The 20,310-nt window shown below is 40.6% G+C and overlaps 1 protein-coding gene across 1 annotated transcript in view; it reads left to right on the forward strand.

Moving 5' to 3' along the window:
- Positions 1-1,322: 1,322 nt before the first annotated feature.
- LOC307265073 (putative flavin-containing monoamine oxidase A) overlaps positions 1,323-20,310 on the forward strand; it is a gene marked incomplete at both ends in the record, with an annotated part of 38,123 nt that continues 19,135 nt past the window's right edge. The window contains 8 exons of the mRNA XM_080046643.1: positions 1,323-1,440; positions 1,568-1,655; positions 1,960-2,140; positions 2,659-2,773; positions 4,291-4,448; positions 5,215-5,304; positions 7,525-7,609; positions 17,213-17,313. Of these exons, the coding sequence (XP_079902769.1) occupies positions 1,323-1,440; positions 1,568-1,655; positions 1,960-2,140; positions 2,659-2,773; positions 4,291-4,448; positions 5,215-5,304; positions 7,525-7,609; positions 17,213-17,313 (936 nt within the window). The remainder of the gene's footprint in view (positions 1,441-1,567; positions 1,656-1,959; positions 2,141-2,658; positions 2,774-4,290; positions 4,449-5,214; positions 5,305-7,524; positions 7,610-17,212; positions 17,314-20,310) is intronic.

A 20,310-nucleotide genomic window follows, 5' to 3' on the forward strand; every position in this document is an offset into this window, starting at 1 on the left:
TCCATAGCCTTAAGACATAGGCTAGCCTACATGTTGTGTAATTCAGTGATTTTCAACCTTTAATGAGTCGAGGCTATGCATTGGCTTTGGCGATTTCCCTTGCCTCTTTTTTTTCTCTCCACACAAAGCTCTCCCATTGCACACACGCATGCCCCGGCCGCTTCCGAGACCACAGACTGTTAGAACTCCTACAGTAAACCAATTCCGCATTGCACAAGGTGCAAACAACCTTGGTCTTGTCGAGTTTTCCATTGGGAAGCTTCTTAAAAATACATTTTCCCTGAAGCAAACCCGGCGGCTTCCTAGCTGCATCCATGTCAGCACGTTACGTTTGATGTGGTAGGCTACACAGGTGCAAAGTCGGACTCGTTCTGACTCGTGCACTACAGTGCAATTCGGCCAGGTATATATCCGCGCTAAAATAAGAGGAACAAGAGATTAACGGCGATATTTTTTTTTATCGCCGATAAGAGTCTGGCGTTAACGCAGCACGTTAACGCCGTTATCGGCCCACCACTACTAAATATTAAATCTTTAACACATGTCTTGTTTTTTTCCCCATGAAGCAAATACGCGTCTGCAGAGTTTTGAATGATTAGAATGTTTTTGCCCTTTCAGATAGCACTACTCAAAAGGGTTTTAAAAAATAAAAATAACACATTTTCCGTTTTACTGTAGCCTATGAAAGATGCGCTTGGCACGAGTGGTCAGCCGTCAGCTGCACAAGCCGGCCCGTATTAACCTCCACAGGGCCAGGCAACCACCAGCTGTTAGAGCGCCCACTGTCCCTCAGTCACCCCAGCTGCTCCAAGTCAGAGACAACTGCCCTTACGCAGACCCATGAAGTGACAAAGTGGCCTGTGCATGTGCGCACTATTGAATCAGCGCTCCTACTCAGTTGCACACCATGCTGCACATGTTTAAGTGATTAATATGTTTATCTCGGTCTGAGCAAACAATGCATTAGTATTATCTGCTAACAATTGTCCAACAAAGTCATCGGCTACCCGGCTCAGCCGGCACTGCAAGTCCATGCTGTTTCCAAACTTGTGTACACAATGTGAGAGCTGGCGTGTCATTCGAGCACACCCACTTTTCTGGTCTACGCACGGTTGATAAATGAGGCCCACTGTGTCTGCCACGTGAGGCACAAGCTCAGTTGTTCCCACTTCCAAAGTGCACTGTTACGAAAGCAGCCGGTTTGATACAGAGAAGCAGAGGGAAACATAAGCAGGATTCCGGCTTCTTTCTCCGCTGTTTACGAGCACACTCAAGATTAGCACACAAAACAAACCTTCCCTTCTCGTCACCGGAGATTGACGATGACTGCAAAAATTTGGGACGTTATTATTGTTGGCGCCGGACTCTCTGGACTGAGTGCAGCTCATTTGCTCCAAAAAAGGAATGCCAAGTTGAGAATACTGATAGTTGAAGGAAAAGGTTTGTAAATTACATTATGATTTTAAAGTAATTGGTTTTGAGTCGGTGGGTCATTCTAAGGTGAATTCAAGTAAAAAAAAAACAGATATTTGATTCTGATTTAATTAATGTCTGGTGTGCCACACAGATCGCGTTGGAGGTCGCACATTGTCCACCGAAATACCAGCAGCCAATGGTGTTGATGTGTGGGACGTTGGAGGCCAGTGGGTAGGAAGGTATTGTTGATTCAAAAGAAAGAAAACACACAAATAGAGAGGGGTTGCTCTTATGACATCTCCATTACGAAAAAGGATAAAGCATCTCTCAGTTGCGTCATTCGTCTACATTTCACCAATTTTAATCAGCTTTTACACTTGTTCAAGGACTCACCTAGGCAATGTATTCTCAAGCCAGCTGCTCCGAACTCAGAATAAATCTAATCTTATGCATCAGCCCAAAGTATAATTACCAACCCCATTGTAATTCCTGAAACATTGCAACCAAAGGCCTCATAACATTGTCCTCCTCATACTCTTTCAGCACCCAAACGCACATCTTGGAGCTAATAAATGAGCTGGGTTTAGAGACCTACCACCAGTTCAATATTGGCAAGAAGGTGCACCACATGGGCGGACCAGGTGGCAAAATTCGCACCTACAAAACCAGCATCCCTGCTCTATCCCCAGTAGTGCTAATGGACTTCAGCCATCTCCTATGGAAGGTGAGGCAACACATTAACGTCACAATAACACCTTTCTAATTTAACACGTCTACAATAATTTACATAGGACTATTTAGCTAAACATGTCCTCCCCAATGATTCAGAATGAAAATCCGATATGGATTTTAGGAGTGGGTTTAATAAATGTCTTGTTTATCTTTACATGCATGAGCTGTATATGTTAGCAGAGATCCTTCAGAGAGCTAATGCAAGCATATATATTTTATTATCAGCTTCACTGTCAAATATGCTTAACATCTTGGGAATACATATGAAACCCTGTTGATTTTATTTTGCATTCGGAGTTTTGATGCGCATTTGGATTGCCAGGGCGATTGTATATTGTTTTCACACAGTGAACGACACTTTCTGCTTTGAGTCACAAATGGAGCAATTTTGGGACATGCCCGGCACAAGAATGTTTGGCGGCTTCCAACAAAATTGTAGTTTTTGTGTATCAACTTGATGCAATGTTCACAGTGTCATGTATGTGGGTATGTTGTTTACTTTTCATTCAGATTGACAGATTGTGTGCCACAGTATGTGTCGAGGATCCTTCAAGGACTCCCAATGCTGTTGACCTAGACAGTATGACGCTGCACTCGTACATTGAGCAACATGCCTGGACTGCAGGTAAGTTTTATCAGGTTAAAGTAGTACGGTACATAGTACATCTCCTGAGTCCTCCTCAACTGAACATATGCTGTTCCCTTACAGGAAATCCACAATGATTTTTCACATGAGAAATAATTGTGGTCCCAAGTGGAAGATTACATTTTACATTACATTTAACTCACACTTTTATTCAAATGGATATCCAATAAGTGCATTCAACCATGAGGGTACAAGCCAGCATAACATAAGTGAAACGATGTGGGACACAGCTTTCACATGGGAAACTTGGTTTTCAAACATTTTCATGGTGTCATTTGTGAAGCCCATCAACAATTCCAGATTCAACCTCTGGAATTCACATCTGAAACCCACAGGGGTTACTTAACCCATTGATGCCTGATGCGGCGTGATATGCATTGGATACAATGTTGCTTCACGCAGCACCAGGCATCAATGGGTTAAGTAACCCATGTATGTGCTCCGCATGTAACCTGATTCTTACATTGTTACAACATGTTTACATGTGATCACCATGGGAGAACATGTCAAAGTCATGTGGTCATGGTCCGTAAGGGTTCTTTCTTCTTTGTGTTGGCCTTTGTGATGTATGTAAGTGAAGTCGTTTTGATTGATTTGCTTTCAAAATGATTGAATTAAATAAGAAAAAGAAAAGGAAATGCTATTGCAACTAATGCTGGGCTTACACTGGAGGACTTTTAAAAGAATTTGAAAAGACTGAAGACTGAAACCCTCTTACATCTGAAGACAATCAACTCACACCTGAAGACAACTAGTCATTAGTTCTCAGTCACAGAGTGAGATTTTGAAAACATAGGGGGTCTCATATTGCAAGACTACAATTAGATTCCTTTTGAGATTAATATTATTTCCGCAAACGCGATAGTGAAAAAACTGAAAATGCAGCATGTGTGTTAGCATGTTTACATTGCTAACGTATTAAGGACACAGTATACAGCTAATGCGATTGGAATTGTCATTAATTTTCCAGGTATTTGGTCATAAACATTCGGACACATTGAACATTGGACCTGCTGATAGCGCTATATGGACAAAAGGCCAGGGGATCAACGAAGACATAACCAATCAGCCTCTAAGCATCTTATCTGGCCTCACTAATATGTGGTGCGATGTCACCATTCATGGAGCCATGCTCATTTAGTTCGGTTTTAGTTTGTATTCACTCAATACAATGTCTCAGTATAGACTGGTATTCATGCCTGGATAGTTCTGCTTAATCTAACAACACATAACCGTGCCGGATGTATTGACTGCGGGCTAAAAAGGGATTTGATTTGATAACAGAAATAATTATCATCCTGTCTCTGTTACACCGTCAGTTGTATATTGACTGGTGGTCAATGGAACAGTTGTCAACATCATGTGGCAGATTAAATTACAGTGTGTCAGTGCACCGTATAGTGGTTATTTACAGAATGTAATGATATAGCAAGACTGTCAGTGCAGGTGTGAGAGCTAAAGTATGTATTCACCCCCGTCCCCATTCTCTTTGCTAGAGCTAAAAGAAGAGATGGGAGTGTGCAGCAGGTCTGTGTTTGGTATGGAGCCCTCCCAGATGTCCTTCTTGTTCTTCCTCATGTATGCTGCAGCAGCTGGTGGGCTCTTGCCGCTGCTAGAGAGCACTCCAGGCTGTGCACAGGAGTTCAAGATTAAGGTATCTCTCTTAGCTCATATCCGTCCCCCAAACTGCACATTGTTTACTTGAGTGCTTGAGCTTGCCTTTTGTTTCCCTCTGTCAAATCTGGAGAGCACCAGCCACTCATCACAGTCTGTGTCATCGATTGGCAACGTTTAAACACATGCAGCTGCTGGTCTTTTATTGGATTTTCCGATGTTCTATCATTCTCTCAGAATAACAGTTATGGTTTTTCCATACTGTTCTATTTTTGCCGATATCTCCTGCATGTTCTCACTCCTCACAGTTGGGGAAATTCAAAAAACAAGGACGAGAGAAAGCCTTAAAAGAAAAGGCAATGAGGCGTCTCGAGCTCTGCATTATCCAGTCTCTCACACTCAGACGTATACATGTTGAGCTCATGTTGGATTACAAATTTAAATAAAATTTTCTTTTTCAGAAGATAATTCAAAACTATTGACAGCAGCTCTGTTGCCCATAGGCTGAATAAATAAGACGTGATCTTCAGAAAGAGACGCTGCCGAGGTGTTTCTCCAAATGTCATTTGGAAATTGCTTGAGGAGCAAAAAACTAAAGGTTTCATTGCACGTCAAAATGTTGGCAAATATTATTACCTGCATGGCTGAATAGAATTCACCGGGGGTATGTTTTTTATTTTATTATTATTTGGGTTCGGTGACCCTTTAACTTCAAGCACTCTCCCTACAGGGTTAGGGTTAGGGGGCATATCTGTGTTGTAAGCCCCCCCCCCCCCCCTTACGGTGTATTATCTGTCTCTCCACAGGGAGGCACCCAACAGCTTTCCGAGCGTCTGGCAGAACGTGTTGGGTGGAAGAATGTCCGGCTGGGTTGCGCCGTCACGGCCATATGGCAGGTAGAGTCTCTACAGTAACAGCTCACTCGGGGACTGATGAGGCGTGTCGCCGAGTTAATGGCTTCCTCAGTGGGGAACAGGTCTTCCCATGTGGAGCCACTGTTTGTATTGCCTGACTGTCTTCTTTATCCACAGCTGAGTGTGCCAGGCAAGGCTCCCATGCACGTGCCAAGCCTTTCCTCAATATAGCCTACTACGGTTTATGGTTTTGCGGTTAATGTATTTTTTTAAAGGGTATAACACAGAATTTCCATTACTGGATGATACTATAATAAATGATTGGATTATAGCCTATACAATACAAAATTAAAAAAAAGTATAATGTGACAGGAGGCTGTTACTTGACTCCATCGGCATTCCCTAATTCGCTTCAAGGTTGTTCTTAATGATGAGTCGTTAAGCAAATAGTAAATCGTTTTCTGCCGATCAACTGTTTGCTTAACATTTTTAATTATCAATTTGCTGTTTAAGTAATTTATCAAGCAAAGCTGCCATTTATGAACTGGCTGCAGCTACTTAAAAGAGAGTATTCGGTGCTTTGCGGATTTCTTCACGGTAGATTCAGTAAAGTTATCGGCTTATATTTGCTTTTGCCATTGATGGGGCAAAAGGATAATGGAATACTTCTCAGTATTAACTGACTTATTTTGAGCTGAAACAATTTATTGATTACTTTACAGAAAATGAATTGTCAACAAAAAAGCCTAGAAGAGAAACAGATTGGAGCTTTTGAATATCAATATCTGCTCAATTGTAGTGGTAGGTCATATATTTTATGTTTTTATTTTGGACTGTTGGTTGGAAAATAATTCATAATTAACACTAACTAATGTATCAATGTGAAAAAAATACCATTTATTATTGTATGTAAGTCCTTCGCCAAAGTAAACTCAGTAAACAGAATTAAAAAATAAGGAAGAAGAAGAAAAACAGTAAGACATGCATTTTCTATAACCACGTATCCTTTGCAGGGTCACCGGAGGCTATAGTCTATCACAGGATGCATGTGTGGAGAGGCAGGGCAGTGCACACCCTTGACAATTTCCCAGTCTAGTACAGGGCTAACACATTGGCTATTGACGGAGAAACCCATTCACACCCACATTCAGGCCAAGGGCAACTTAGAGCTTCCACTTCACCTAATCTGAACCGAAGAAACCAGAGGGGACTCACACAGGCGCGGGGAGAACTTGCAAACATAAGTCAGAAATGCCCTAAAAGCCTGGTTGGCTTCACATTCAGGGCCATCTCATAATATTTCCATACACATTCAATAAAACAAGGGTATTTCTCTTTTTAAATTAATAATTTGGCTTTGGCAAGACTTTGAGGAAATCTTTTTTCCAAAGGAGCTGGAAGACTTTTCTTTTCTAGCCCTGACCTTGACAAAACTAATAGTCTCTGCTCTAAAGAAGTTGCGGGATGTTACGAGTGGTGCTGGCAGATATGACCTTCTAATTACAGAGGGCCTTGGCTGTGTTAACGCTTTTTGAATGCAATTTTTTAATAGGAAAATAATCTTAAAGTTACTAGGGAGTCAGCCTAGAGAGGCAAAAAAAATTCAGCATCCGAGGAATATCAGGCCAATTTTACAGTCTCAGAAGAAGAAAGAGCTCTTTCTAAGTTGCAAAGTGACGTGCTGCGGTGGGTGAGTTTTAATTATCACCAGGGGCTTAAGTTTAGTGGAAATGCATGTGAGACCAAGGGAGCTGGCACAACTGTCTGTAATCATTCAAAACTCTGTGATGAGCAAGTGCAATCCTCTTGCCATCACAATTTTCCCTTCCCTGTTTAATACATGCTTAAAGAACAGAGTAGCATATCTGACCCCCATGTACTGTATATGGCATTTAATGACGCTTGTCATTTTACAATTTCTCAAAAAGGGTCAAGGTGCATGCATAGACATATAATAAATCATGTCTGCATTAATGGTATGCAGAAAGGCATAGCATTAATGGCTCCAAAAAGGTTATCATTCTGCCGATGCGATTTTTAAAAGCCTATGCACACTTAGATGCTTATAAAATATAGGGTCAGGTAGCAAAAAATGACTTTAGTTAAGTGAAATTCATGTAAGTGCATGCTGTATTTGAAATAAATTGTGTCTCAAACCAGTCATCCAATCCCTCTTAGGAATAGCTCCACAACACCCAAGATGATGTAATGTACTTACAAACCCCATTGAATGTCTGTATTTCTGTGTATGTGTGTCAACAGGGTGCCGAGTGGGCTAGGGTGACGACTGCCACTGACACGTTCTTGTGCCGAGCTGTGATCGTCAGCTGCCCCCCTCATTTAGCAGGTCAGTGTGGGTCTTTCACCTCCGTCGACGCGCTAAATGAAATGCTCACTGGTGCCGGAGGCAAATGTCCCCCACCCTCGCCATATCTGTCAAACTGTGGCATACCGTGCATCCATACCGATAAATATTTGATTTTCCTGAATGTTTTTGTCAGTCAACTCTCTGTGCTCCGTGGGCTGAGGAATTGCCCGGATTGGATTTTTTAACCAGATCGAGTGTTAAGGCCGAATGTGACATCCGTTATGGTCGGTGGTGGGAAGTGGGAAAGTGACAAACACGTCATTACCAACCTCTCGGCTATCGAGCTACTGAGTCGGAAAATATGTGGAGGAAAGTTTAGTCTGGCTGTTTTACAATACCCTAAAAGTTTGAAGGAAACCAAACCTTTTTGCAATCAAAAACATGACATGTTGGTTTTTCAAGGTGCACTATTGACTGTGGGTCCAGTCATTAGACATCATAGTTTTGTGCAAGGGAGTTTGAGAAAACATAGCCCAGTGGTCAGAAAAAAGGTATCCAACATTCCAATTTATAACAAACACGCAGGGCGAAGAATAGTGTCTTGGAGCTGTGTCAGATTACATTATTTACAGTCTTGTTGTGTTTTTTTGGTCACATGTAGGACACATTGTAAGACCGGGGCTAGCGCTGTCTAGTTTTCTTTTTGCCATGTTCTGAGGGGCAGTGGCTGAATCTGAAGGCCAGGTCTTCCTCTGCTTGGGCCTGTGCCCGTTTGTGCTAAGCTGGCAACGGATCTGTCACTCAAAGGCTCATACTCGGAGCCATGGACCATGGCCAGGACCCTTAATGAGACAGGTTTGAGAGCAGCATTGAATTATGCAGCACAGATTGCTCCGGCTTGGGATGCCACGAGGGCCACGCGTTGGCGTTATATCAGCGGCCGGGAAGATTGACAGGGACTTTCAAAAGCCAAAGTCGGGGCCAGCAATTTAGACGTCACCTCTCACAAAAGGAGTTAGGGATGAAAAAATTATTCGCTGCTTGAGGTCATCTGTGTGACACGGTTAATTTTAATTTCCTGGCGTTGGGGGGAAAACCTCAAGCAGCTTTTCAGTTAGAAGACGAGTAAAAAAAAAGAGACAGTGTTTAACATGGACGCTGGCAATAATTGCAAACCTCCCCTCTTGGACAGCATAATAGTAAAGCATTGTTCAAAGTGTCCACGACCTCTCGTGTTTGGCTCTGCTATTACAAAAGGTTTGTTTCTGACATGCCTGATTTATTCCTGAGTCACTAGCTGTTTGAATCAGTGAATAGGAAAGATGGATGGATGGGAGAGAATGTAAAAAAAGAAAGAAAATAATGCTTTCTAGGGTCCAAGAGGTGTTAGATATTAAACCATCGCTACATTAACACAGCGAAACACAAATGCTGGATATGAGCTGTGTGCTCCCTAATATATCACGTTTCTCCTCTTCTTGGCTCCTGGATTTATCTTCCCTTTCAACCATCCATCTTTTATAATGAGTTCCGTCAAGTTTTTTTTTCCCCGCACCCTATTTTTTTGTTACCACTTCTCTCATTCACCTCAATGATTTATGAACCATTTTTGTTCTTTCTTTACCGCATATGAGATTGCTATGCACAGAAAAAAAGTATGAGCTTGGAAAATGGAAAATGTGGGGCTACTTTGACTATTTTCTGAAAGTGCAGTGTGCAGTTGGAGTATAATGCAATTAGGCGTACAGTCTTACATCCAGCCATAGTTGCGGTTATTGAATTATAACATTTAGTCTCAATGGGTTTGTCTGTCCCCACATCAAGTCTCTGGCAGGGCTCGCAAGCTGACTGGCTCTGTGTATGCACATGTGTCAGCGTAGGCATGTGTATGGACAGTTATGTTAAGCGGGTGAGGCTTAAGTTCTTGATGTCACTTTCCAAAGTTCTTGTACCTGACTTAAAGCAGGGTGTTCCACCTGATTTCAACTTGACATGACAGGTAAACAAAACAACTCTACATCAGATGTTGCCATCTATCTTCTCACGGAGGAGGAGCTGCTGTAATGAGAGCAGGCTGGGAGTGGTGAGGAAACAATCTCGTCTGTCACTCACAGTTAAGTCCAGAGCCCCTTGTTTACAATAGTAGACAACAAGTAAGTAGTGAATTAGCATTGATTCGTCAACTGACACCGTGTGTATGGGATTCTGGGCCAGTATTTACTGTGCTGAGAGTGAAAGTAATGGACCTAATTCTAGGGATTAACAACACAGTGGAGCTGAAGTGACAGCTAACTAATTTATGTATTTGTTTCTTATTGCAAAGGTTGTAAACAATTTTTATTTTTTTCATGAAAACTGTCTGTCTGTGTGCATTTTGCATCCCTCCTGATGAGCAATACCTTTAAGTGTGTTCAAATATAGTCGTAAAGCAAATATAGCTGTAAAGCAAGGCGGCAGAACACATGCACTTGCAGGTGTAGTCAGACAGGCAGCAATGAAAGTGGCCACTGAATTAGAAGTGGATGGCATGGTAGATGATATCCAAAGGGCCCATTTAACAAGTAGTGAACAATGTGACACTGACAATGTTAAAATCTTGGGCATAGCCCACTTCCCATTTCTGCGTGGAGCCGATGGTAATGGATGTTTGAGACTCGACTGACTTATACTAGACATATATTGACATTGATATTAGAGAGCTTCTCTATTAAGGAAATTATGTATGTTACACATGTTACAATTTTTTTATGTCAAGGATTCTTACATTTTGTTATCAAAGAAATGTGAAAGATTTGTACTTATTATGACATTTTACATTGCAAAATATAATTTGGTTCATCTAATGGATAGACTTTGTAATGGGTTCCAATTGACCTTTGGCAATTTTGTTGGCACGCCAGTACTGCAATTACTGGCTGGCTTATAGAATGCTGCATCTGTCTATCAATTTCACTATATCTACTGTATATTTATAAAGTTGAATAACTCATCATTAAATATTTTTGTCTAAAGTATTTATCATCAAAAGAGAGTTTGAAAATAACGCCCTATCATAAATGAATAACAGTTCACACCCAATAACCAACCAACACATGCATCTCCTTCCTTGGGACTGTGTGCTGTGGGTTGATAAGATTTGACTGACGGTGGTGCCTCTCTGTCAGCATAGGCAAACAAGTCCATCAAATTAAAAACAGCCCTTCTCCAATCAAATACACCATGCTTTCTCCCACCAAGCATGTTTCCGTTTTCTCCATCATCTAGTGGAACATTTTCAGGGCAACACAGTAGAGCTGCTGCCCCTTATATTCCATGATTTGAGCCACAAGACCACAATAATATACTTGCAATCCGGGAGCAACAGCATGACAGACTGTAACAAGCCAAGCCTGTCTAGAAAATCACCTCAACACAGAAACCACTGTGATGGAAGTCGAGTATAGGGGGATGGAAATGTGATGGCTGCACTACCTCTGTCTGTTGGCTGCTACACCAAAAATAATAGGTAAGGGAGAGTGTCAGACAAGTAGAGCTAGGTTGAGCTATATACAGTATATATTTGTTTTATTTATTTCTCTCTCTCTCTCGCTCTCTCTCTCTGGGTGCATTTACATTGATACAATTGATTTTGATTGTTCTGAGTTTTTTAACGCTGTTCTAAAAGCTTTGGCAAGTATTTCCATCCTTGAACAGTCATGCTAATGAAGCTGTATTGAATTGAATTGAGAGAGATACATTATGTTTGAGACAGCGAGAACTATGGAGATAATGATTGAGATCATGTCTATCCATTCATCCATATACAATTATACATACACTCAACAAAAATATAAACGCAACACTTTTGTTTTTGCTCCCATTTTTCATGAGATGGACTTGAAGATCTAAAATTCATTCCAGATACACAATTGTACCATTTCTCTCAAACATTGTTCACAAATCTGTCTAAATGTGTGATAGTGAGCACTTCTGCTTTGCTGAGATAATCCATCCCACCTCACAGGTGTGCCACATCAAAATGCTGATCTGACATCATGATTGGTGCACAGGTGTGCCTTAGACTGTCCACAATAAAAGGCCACCCTGAAATGTGCAGTTTTGTCTCACAGCAAAATGCCACAGATGCCACAAGCATTGAGGGAGCGTGCAATTGGCATGCTGACAGCAGGAATGTCAACCAGATCTGTTGCTCGTGCATTGAATGTTCATTTCTCCACCATAAGCCGTCTCCAGCAACTTCGCACAGCCATTGAAGAGGAGTGGACCAACATTCCACAGGCCACAATTGACAATCTGATAAACTCTATGCGAAGAAGATGTGTTGCACTGCATGAGGCAAATGGTGGTCACACCAGATACTGACTGGTTCTGAGTCCCCAGACCCCCAATAAAGCAAAAAAATGCACATTTCAGAGTGGCCTTTTATTGTGGACAGTCTAAGGCACACCTGTGCACTAATCATGATGTCAGATCAGCATCTTGATGTGGCACACCTGTGAGGTGGGATGGATTATCTCAGCAAAGCAGAAGTGCTCACTATCACACATTTAGACAGATTTGTGAACAATGTTTGGTAACACTTTATAATAACTGTCCGTTGTAACTCGTTAATAGATCATTAGTAAACTCTTAATTAATGATTATTAATGATTTGTTAAGTGTTTGTTAGCAGTTTGTTAAGGATTTATAACAATGGTAGATAGTTAATAGCTTAATAATTGTATCAGTTCATCTGGGAGGTAATCCAAGATACCGACGAGTCTGAAATAGGCTATAGACTATACACAGTGCATGGGCAACTGAGGGCAGCCCCATTTTCAAATATTTTTAAATAAACTCAATACACACTGTGCATGCCATGGACTTGAACGTGACGTGATCAGTTAATCTCGGATTACCTCCCAGATGAACTGATTCAATTATTAAACTATTAACTATCTACCATTGTTATAAATCCTTAACAAACTGCTAATCAAACACTTAAAAAATCATTAATAATCATTAATTAAGAGTTTACTAATGATCTATTAACGAGTTACAACGGATAGTTATTATAAAGTGTTACCCAATGTTTGAGAGAAATGGTACAATTGTGTATCTGGAATGAATTTTAGATCTTTAAGTCCATCTCATGAAAAATGGGAGCAAAAACAAAAGTGTTGCGTTTATATTTTTGTTGAGTGTACGTACCACATATTGTCCAGGCAGCTATTCATTTCTTGGAGATTAAAACAGAACCACAGAACCAAATGAATTCCTAAACTAATGAGGGCTATTATAACCAGAAGGGTCATCGGTTCTTTGATTCTATTTGTGTAAGAACCATATGTGTGTGTGTGTGTGTGTGTGTGTGCGTGTGTGTTTCTGCCTGTCTGTCTGTGGAGATGGGGGAGGGTGTGTAAGGCTGTTGCCATGCCTTCAATTTCAATGAGTGTCAAGGGCCCACGTACATAATTCAATAAAAGAACTGTCATGTAAGGAGCCCGTAGACTCCATTTTTGGATTAAGTGGTTGGCAAATTGTATCCATCTCCCGTTAGTGCCTCATTCCTTTGAATTGACCTTCCATCTAGATACCTACCTGTGTATATGGTATGCCAGGTTCTTATGTATCTTTGTTTATGGAATTACCTTGTCTTATTTTTCTCCACAACAAGTATGGACATCATACCCCGTGGCAATGCTCTTTTGGCTTTACAGGATGAAAGAGATGATCCAATTCCACAGCATACACAGGCATATAGCCATGAACTCAAACCCCAACCCCAGCTATTGCTTAAGCTATTTGTTTTTCATACCGTTTAAAAGTTCCTTTACAACCATCACCCTTTATACATTTTCATTCGGAAAACTGCATCTCTGAATCATCATCATCATCATCTTCATCTTCCCCTTTGATGTTATGACTTGGTTTGAGTGGCCTATTCATCTTTCACATCCCTCATCCTTTCTTCTGACAGTCAAAGACAGTGAGAGTGATAACGGTTCAGAGTGAGAACATAATGGGACACTCTCAAGCCCATTTTACTGTAACGCCGACGTGAGTCGCAGGCCAGTGACGGGGGGAAATTACTAAAAAGCTAAGGTCAACGATGTCCGGGGCTGTATTTTTTAATATATTTTTTTTCATACAAAAAAACGTAGTAGAAAGAGGATCAAATGCCAAGAGTGTTTCAGAAGGGAGAAAGTAAGATTAAGATGGACTGAGGGAGAGACGATGAAAAGACTCTTAGAAAAAAAAGCCCTACAGTCCAGGCGGAGGGCGAAAGCAGCGGCCTTAGAAGTCAGAATGTTAAGCATCCAGAAGCAGCAGCCGTTGTTGCAGATTTGATCGGGGAGCCGCCAGACACTCTTGAACTTGCAGCTGCAGGTTTTTTTTTCCAAAGATGACAGAGGGATGCAAAAAGCACTGTGATGAACTGACACATGAGAATCCGTGGCACTGAATACAGTTGTGAAAAAAGAAAAAAAAGAGAGACCTTGCTTTATCTGTATTCCCTCCACCTCTGTTCAAAGGATAAACTCTTTATTCTTTAGTCTTTATTTGACTTTCAACTCCCATCGTCGGGGGTAAACTAGAGCAGAGACTCAAATGACTTGGATGGTTCAGGCATCATACATATGGTTTGTATCATTCTAAAATGGCTATGTTCACTTTTGTAGTAGGCCTACATATGGCAGAGTCTAGGTATTTGATTTAACATGTGTTGGCTAGTACACAATGTAAATCCCTCCAACTTTTGTTTGTTGTGACATTCCACGTACAAAAAAAAAAACCTTAAGGTGGCACCAGAAAGAAAAGTCAAGGTATTTTGTGGGAAATGTCATGGCCATCCATCCCGAGCTATTTCTGTATAGACCAAAGTGGTTGACCGACCAGCATTGCCTTCTGAGCCATGCTGTTAGTTACACATGATACACTCCTATTGACCTCACCTACCCCCTGAGTAAATACAATATATTTGGAAGAACATCATTATTTTCTCTAGTTGTGAGTATCAGACAGACTCATACTGAATGTGCCTCCTTTTTGTAGGTTTTTGAAGGTAACCTACATCAAACTATCAACAAACACTAGACTGTTTAGATATTGAAGATTTTTGGGGGTCATTTCTCAAGTGTGTAGGGGAGAACGGGGTAATGTGAGACACTTTTTTAATTTGTTCCCCTCTAAGCGAACTAAAATGAATCAGTCAAATTTACACATTTCCCATTAATTCAGGAAGTTTCCTAGAAAAGGGCATTAGCAGAATTTATTCAAGATAAAGGGCAGAGAAAATATGTTTGTTTTAAAAAAAGTTGTCTTATGTCTCACTTTACCCCAGCTGTGGGGTAAACTGAGACAGACCAGAAAAATCAGAAAAAGGGGGTAAACTGATCCACTTACTTTTTCCACTCTGAAACTACCATAACAACACAGTTTGTAACAGTTAGAATCCTGACAGCAAGCTTGAAAAACAAATATTCCAAAACTAATGTCGGACTAGTAACATAATCATGGGGTTTGGTCAATTAAGCAAAACAAAATTCTAAACACTTGAAATTAACTCTGATCAAATACAACATATAATTAATATTCAATAATTAACATTCAAATTACAGATACAACCAGTAAGATTAAAACACAGTCTGAGGGTCAGAACAGAGGACCCTTAGAGCCAGCTATTGTCTGGGGGTCAGAGCAAAGAACAATCAGAACCAGCTAGAACAGCCTGGGACTCAGAACACAGGACTAGACCCAGCTGTCTTTTTCCATCTTTTCAGTCTTTGAATAATATTTTTCTGCATTTGTTTTATTGGGATCATTCATTGAATAAAGACATATTACTAGAGTCTATTGATGTTAAAGGTCACTCTCCTGTCCCCCACATACATACGTGCCAAACCATGCCCTTGCTGACACCCCTTCAAACATCAACCCCCACCTCCAGCCCACATTGTCTTTTGTCTTATTCAAACTACACCTCAAATATAATGGATTCATTAAAAGAGGGCGTAGACACTGTCTCACTTTACCCCATAGCATTTGTCTCACTTTACCCCACTGCTACAATTTGAGAAAAAACAACCTCTCTCAGCAATTCAGGCTAATCTTCAGTTATCATCATCACATGGTTTCATACGTATGTTGGTAGTTCATCAACATGTGTGATAGAAGTTTTTCTTCCTGAATCAATTTGCTTTGGCACAACAATCGATTAAGTTGACAGCAAGAAAATTTACTTTCACATGCAAAAAAGACATTTTTGTGAAAAAAACATGCTTACAACATCACCATGAGGTCCTCTCTTTCATGGCCAAGGGGAAATGAGAGGGGCTTGAAAACACATATCTCACATGACCAAAAATGTGTTCGATTGCCTAGATACAGGGGGTGTCTCACATTACCCGATGCATCCCATTCCCCCGTTCTCCCCTATAGTTATCTCGACAGGGAAGTAATCCTCAGTATTTGCCCTGTGGAGATACAAAGACCCAACATAGAGTTTGTAATTAAGGGCACTTTTTCAGAAGGTTCCCAAAGTGTAGTGCTTTTGAAAAGTTCAAATTGAAGTGTGGAAATTGCAGGGTGCCAGAAAGAATGCATGGCAAGAGTCTTATTGTGTCACCGCTGCTACATTAGTGTCTGTGTACAAGCAGCACAGCGCCTATATCATCTATCTATCCTTCAAGTAGACACAACCAGACGGGTGTGCTTAATCGCTTATATGTTATCTAGTCACATAAACTAAAACTGCCATCCCATTGAACCTGTTTATTCACATTATCTCAATTTAGCTGTGAGGCTCTGTTGTGATGAAGTTCCTCTAAAGTGTCACAGCAGATTTGTGCATGTATGAACACGTCAGAATATGTCTCATTTTGCCTCAGACAATTTAACATCAGCCTGACAAATAATGAGGTCGAAGGTTTTTTTTTTTTTGCTTCTTCTGCTATCAACTATGATGTTTTGCGGTGTCAAAACAAGTAGAATTATGGATATGATACCGCTTGACAGGTCCTATGTCATCAGCACAGTGCTGTCATTTGAACGTCTAAGTGACCATGTCAAATTTGTTTGGAGTCACTTATCATGTCACTGTTTTTCAACGTTACTGCTCGGGGCTCATCAATTTTCTTTAGCATTAAGGGCATTATTTTTAGCTTGCTGACAGCCTCTTGACAGTTTGTAAATGATGTTTCACATCTTCCACTGGTTCATTCGTTAAAAGCCTGGCTTTTGGCCAGACGTCGCTTCACTCGCCAGAGCAAAAAGCACAATGTAGCAGAGCTGGCTCCTCTGCATGCATGACATGCCCTATACCTCTGACGGAACTGATGAAGTTACTTGACTGCTCTCACATCAGTGGGATGGAGCCTTTTACAGACCTAAGTGCTGTGATTAGTACTCTGGAGCGCAGCAATAGCCAAAGTAGTATGAGGTCATGGGGGATTTCTTTGCAAGACGGCCTTAATGCTTATGATTCAAGATGAAACCATTCTGATCAATACAGGAATTAGCACACAAGCGCTATCCATCTTCACATGTTCTTACGTCCCTTTCTTACTTTGTCGGTCAAATAAAGTGTAGATTTGTCATAATACATGTTGCATAAAAACTACACCTTATAGTGAGACTGGATTTTTTTTTTTTTACCAACAGCAAAGATCCACTACGAGCCAGTTCTGCCCAGCCAGAGAGAATATCTTACCCAGAACATGCCTGTGGGCCACCTGATGAAATTCATAATTACCTACCAGACGGTGAGTCACTACAGATAAATCAGAAGTGAACAGGCGTTTACATGAATCATTTCATGATGATACAAATGAAGAAACAATCATTTCAAAAAATCATTCTTTTTTGCCTTAAAAGTTGTTGCTGCTTTTACATATTTGTCTTCCCCGGGGGGTTAAATAATGTTATAGCCATCACATCCGTAAGGGAAACAATGATTTTGTTTATGAAGTAGATTGGCTATGGTGTATTGTTAAATTGGCCATACTTACAATTGGTTGTTATGTGAAGTTATTTTAATATAATAGTACATAGAACAGCATGCATAATGGATTGATTTCAAAATTCAATACAAATAATAACACATTACATTATGCCATATGCTTGTCAAATTTGATATTTTACACTCGCAATCCAGGGGTCCATTTCATAGAAACCAATTTGCAAGAGCTGTTTACTCACACATTGCAAATGGTGGCAGCGTCACGTCTCACAATTGATTATTGCCTGCAAATTACAGGTGAGTCCTATTCTGCATGCAAATGTATAGTATAGCAGTTGTTTTGATAAGTGGGATTTGGTGCAAATAAGCAGAAGATGTTATCTTGTTTGTAAAATACAGCATACATGGTGCAAATGTATTGGAAAAGGGGTCATGCTTTTTTAATGTAAACTATACACAAGACTTTATCAAAATGCCTGAACACATATGTATCCAGTCCTGACTATATATACAGTATACATTTGAAATCTATTCATTTGAAATCATATTTTCACTGGCAATGTTTTCTTTCATGTAGAATGCGTGTAGAACAGGTCTTGGCATCAGTAAATGAGAGGTGAAACTTGTTTTCAAATATACATTGATTTACCTACACCAGTTAATTTTTCTTTCTTTCTATTGATTACATTTCATTGCATGCCATTTAGCAGACGCTTTTAAGCAGAGTGATTTACAACGTGAGGTAGGCAGTTAGCATTAAGGCTTTATTCACACCAAATCAGGTAGTGCGGCGAAACCGGAGGTATTACGTTATCTTTGTTAGTCAATTTACCCAAGGCACATTGAAATATGTCTTTTCGCAGATACCAGCAACTTCCTGGTTACTGATCCTACCACTCCTATTCTCATTAATTTGAATGAGGCCAGTCATTTTGGGGTGCGGCAGCTCCCCTGAAATAAAACTAGTAGAAAAAGTAGAAGACTAGTAGAAGTGAATTGTATTGGAAGCAAAAGTAGAAGCCTGAGTAGAGTTATAATGTTATGTTTATTTATTGAAACTTCTACCGGGTCTTAATATTGCGGCAAGACTGCAATCACCTGAAGCAGCCTAAAGGTCTAAGGACCCTCACTTGCCTGACCCTGACCTGGAATCCAACTCTAGGTTCCCATACAAAAATCAGTGGCGTTACCATCTTTTTCTTCTCAACACTTTGTACAAAATAGCCTCCAGCACAGGAAATTTGATTTGTTTAATCTTTTCCATTTTGCACTTGACAACCGCACAATTAATTAACCAAATGCCTGTGCACCTTGTTAGTAGATTAAATGTGTCTGCTGCGGTGAACATACAAATCATCAGAGCGCATTGAAACAGCTATGAGATTTGTGCCTTGGTCTCATGCCAGTCTTATGATATCATTAGTCACTCATCCAGATCAGGGTTTATTTGACATAATGTTCTTCTTTTCATATGTGTCCGTCTGACAGGGAGTGCACAGCCATCGGCAGAGAGAGAGACACATAATACACATGAAGCACACATAACTGACAATAGCAGCTGAGGGTCAGACATACCCAGTGCACTGATAGCTACTAAATAATTACTCTCTTTACGACATGTTGTACTTGCTTTCCCTCCGTCATTTTTCAATCCACGACAGTGGCGTGCACAGACATTTCGGGGGGCAGGTGCTCAGTGCAAAAAAAAAGGGCACAATATATTCTATCGATGAATGACCAAATCATTGTAAGGGTACTTCTACAGCTTATATAGCTTCATGACTGATTTAGTACCACCAACCCACTTTGCGTAGTTAAAATAAAATGTGTGGATAGCTTTTAAGATATTTCAATAACATTTGAGGAACAGTTCAACATTAAAATCTGAGCTTTAAAAGGCCCTGAACAGTTAGCATGACTCTGGTCTTGACTCTGACCCTTCATCTTCATCTTCCTCCTTGCTGCTGGTGGATGCTTTCATCCAGGAGAGCAGAGAGCTGCTCCCCTGGGCTGCCTGCTGTAGCTCCCTTTGTTTTTCCTTTTTTAATCTCTCCTTTCAAGGCATTATACTGCAATTTGTAAATAAAAAGAGACCAACCATATGAATAAGACTGCTTGGTTACATTACAACAAGGCACAAGGCTACTTTTTCTGCAGGCAATTGGGAATTGCCTGTTTGTCATTTAGCAAATAAATTACTGCAAGTGAAGTGTTAATTATATAGCCTAAAGTAAACCTAAACAACACTAAATATTCAGCATACTGATAGATTCACATGCTGGACCAATGACAAACTCCGCCGACATTAGTTGTGTTCATCACGTCATATCTATTTTTTTTTTGTTGGGCTAGCTTGTAGCAGGACAGTTGGCTAATTTATGCTCAGCTGTGTGGCGCTGCATGATAGAGGCTACTTTAAAACAGAGACAAATAAATGCAAGTTATAGCTTGGCAACTGAGGCTTAGGGGGCAAACAATACACTCTTGACTCCATTCATGTATGTGTTACCTTGCTGGTGGGGCAAGACAGGCCGGGGAGTAGGTGTGTATGTGCAGCAGCTGCGCTGCGGCAACGTGCCTCCGGTGGTTTGTGTCCACTCTGCGCGTTCACGTTGACAAAGGAAGTGTGTGCGGAGGAAGAGGAGGGGGGGCATATTTATTGGGGCATTATTGTCAAACGTTTTTAATCGTTGAGCATTTATAGATGATAATTTCGGCATGGGCCACATACACTGTAAAAAAATAAAAAACAAACTTTCAGATTTTTTTTTTTTTTTCAAAAGGGCACTCGATTCGGCCA

The sequence above is a fragment of the Ammodytes marinus genome (assembly GCF_949987685.1).
Source record: "Ammodytes marinus genome assembly, chromosome: 18".
In the NCBI taxonomy this organism is placed as follows: Eukaryota; Metazoa; Chordata; class Actinopteri; order Uranoscopiformes; family Ammodytidae; genus Ammodytes; species Ammodytes marinus.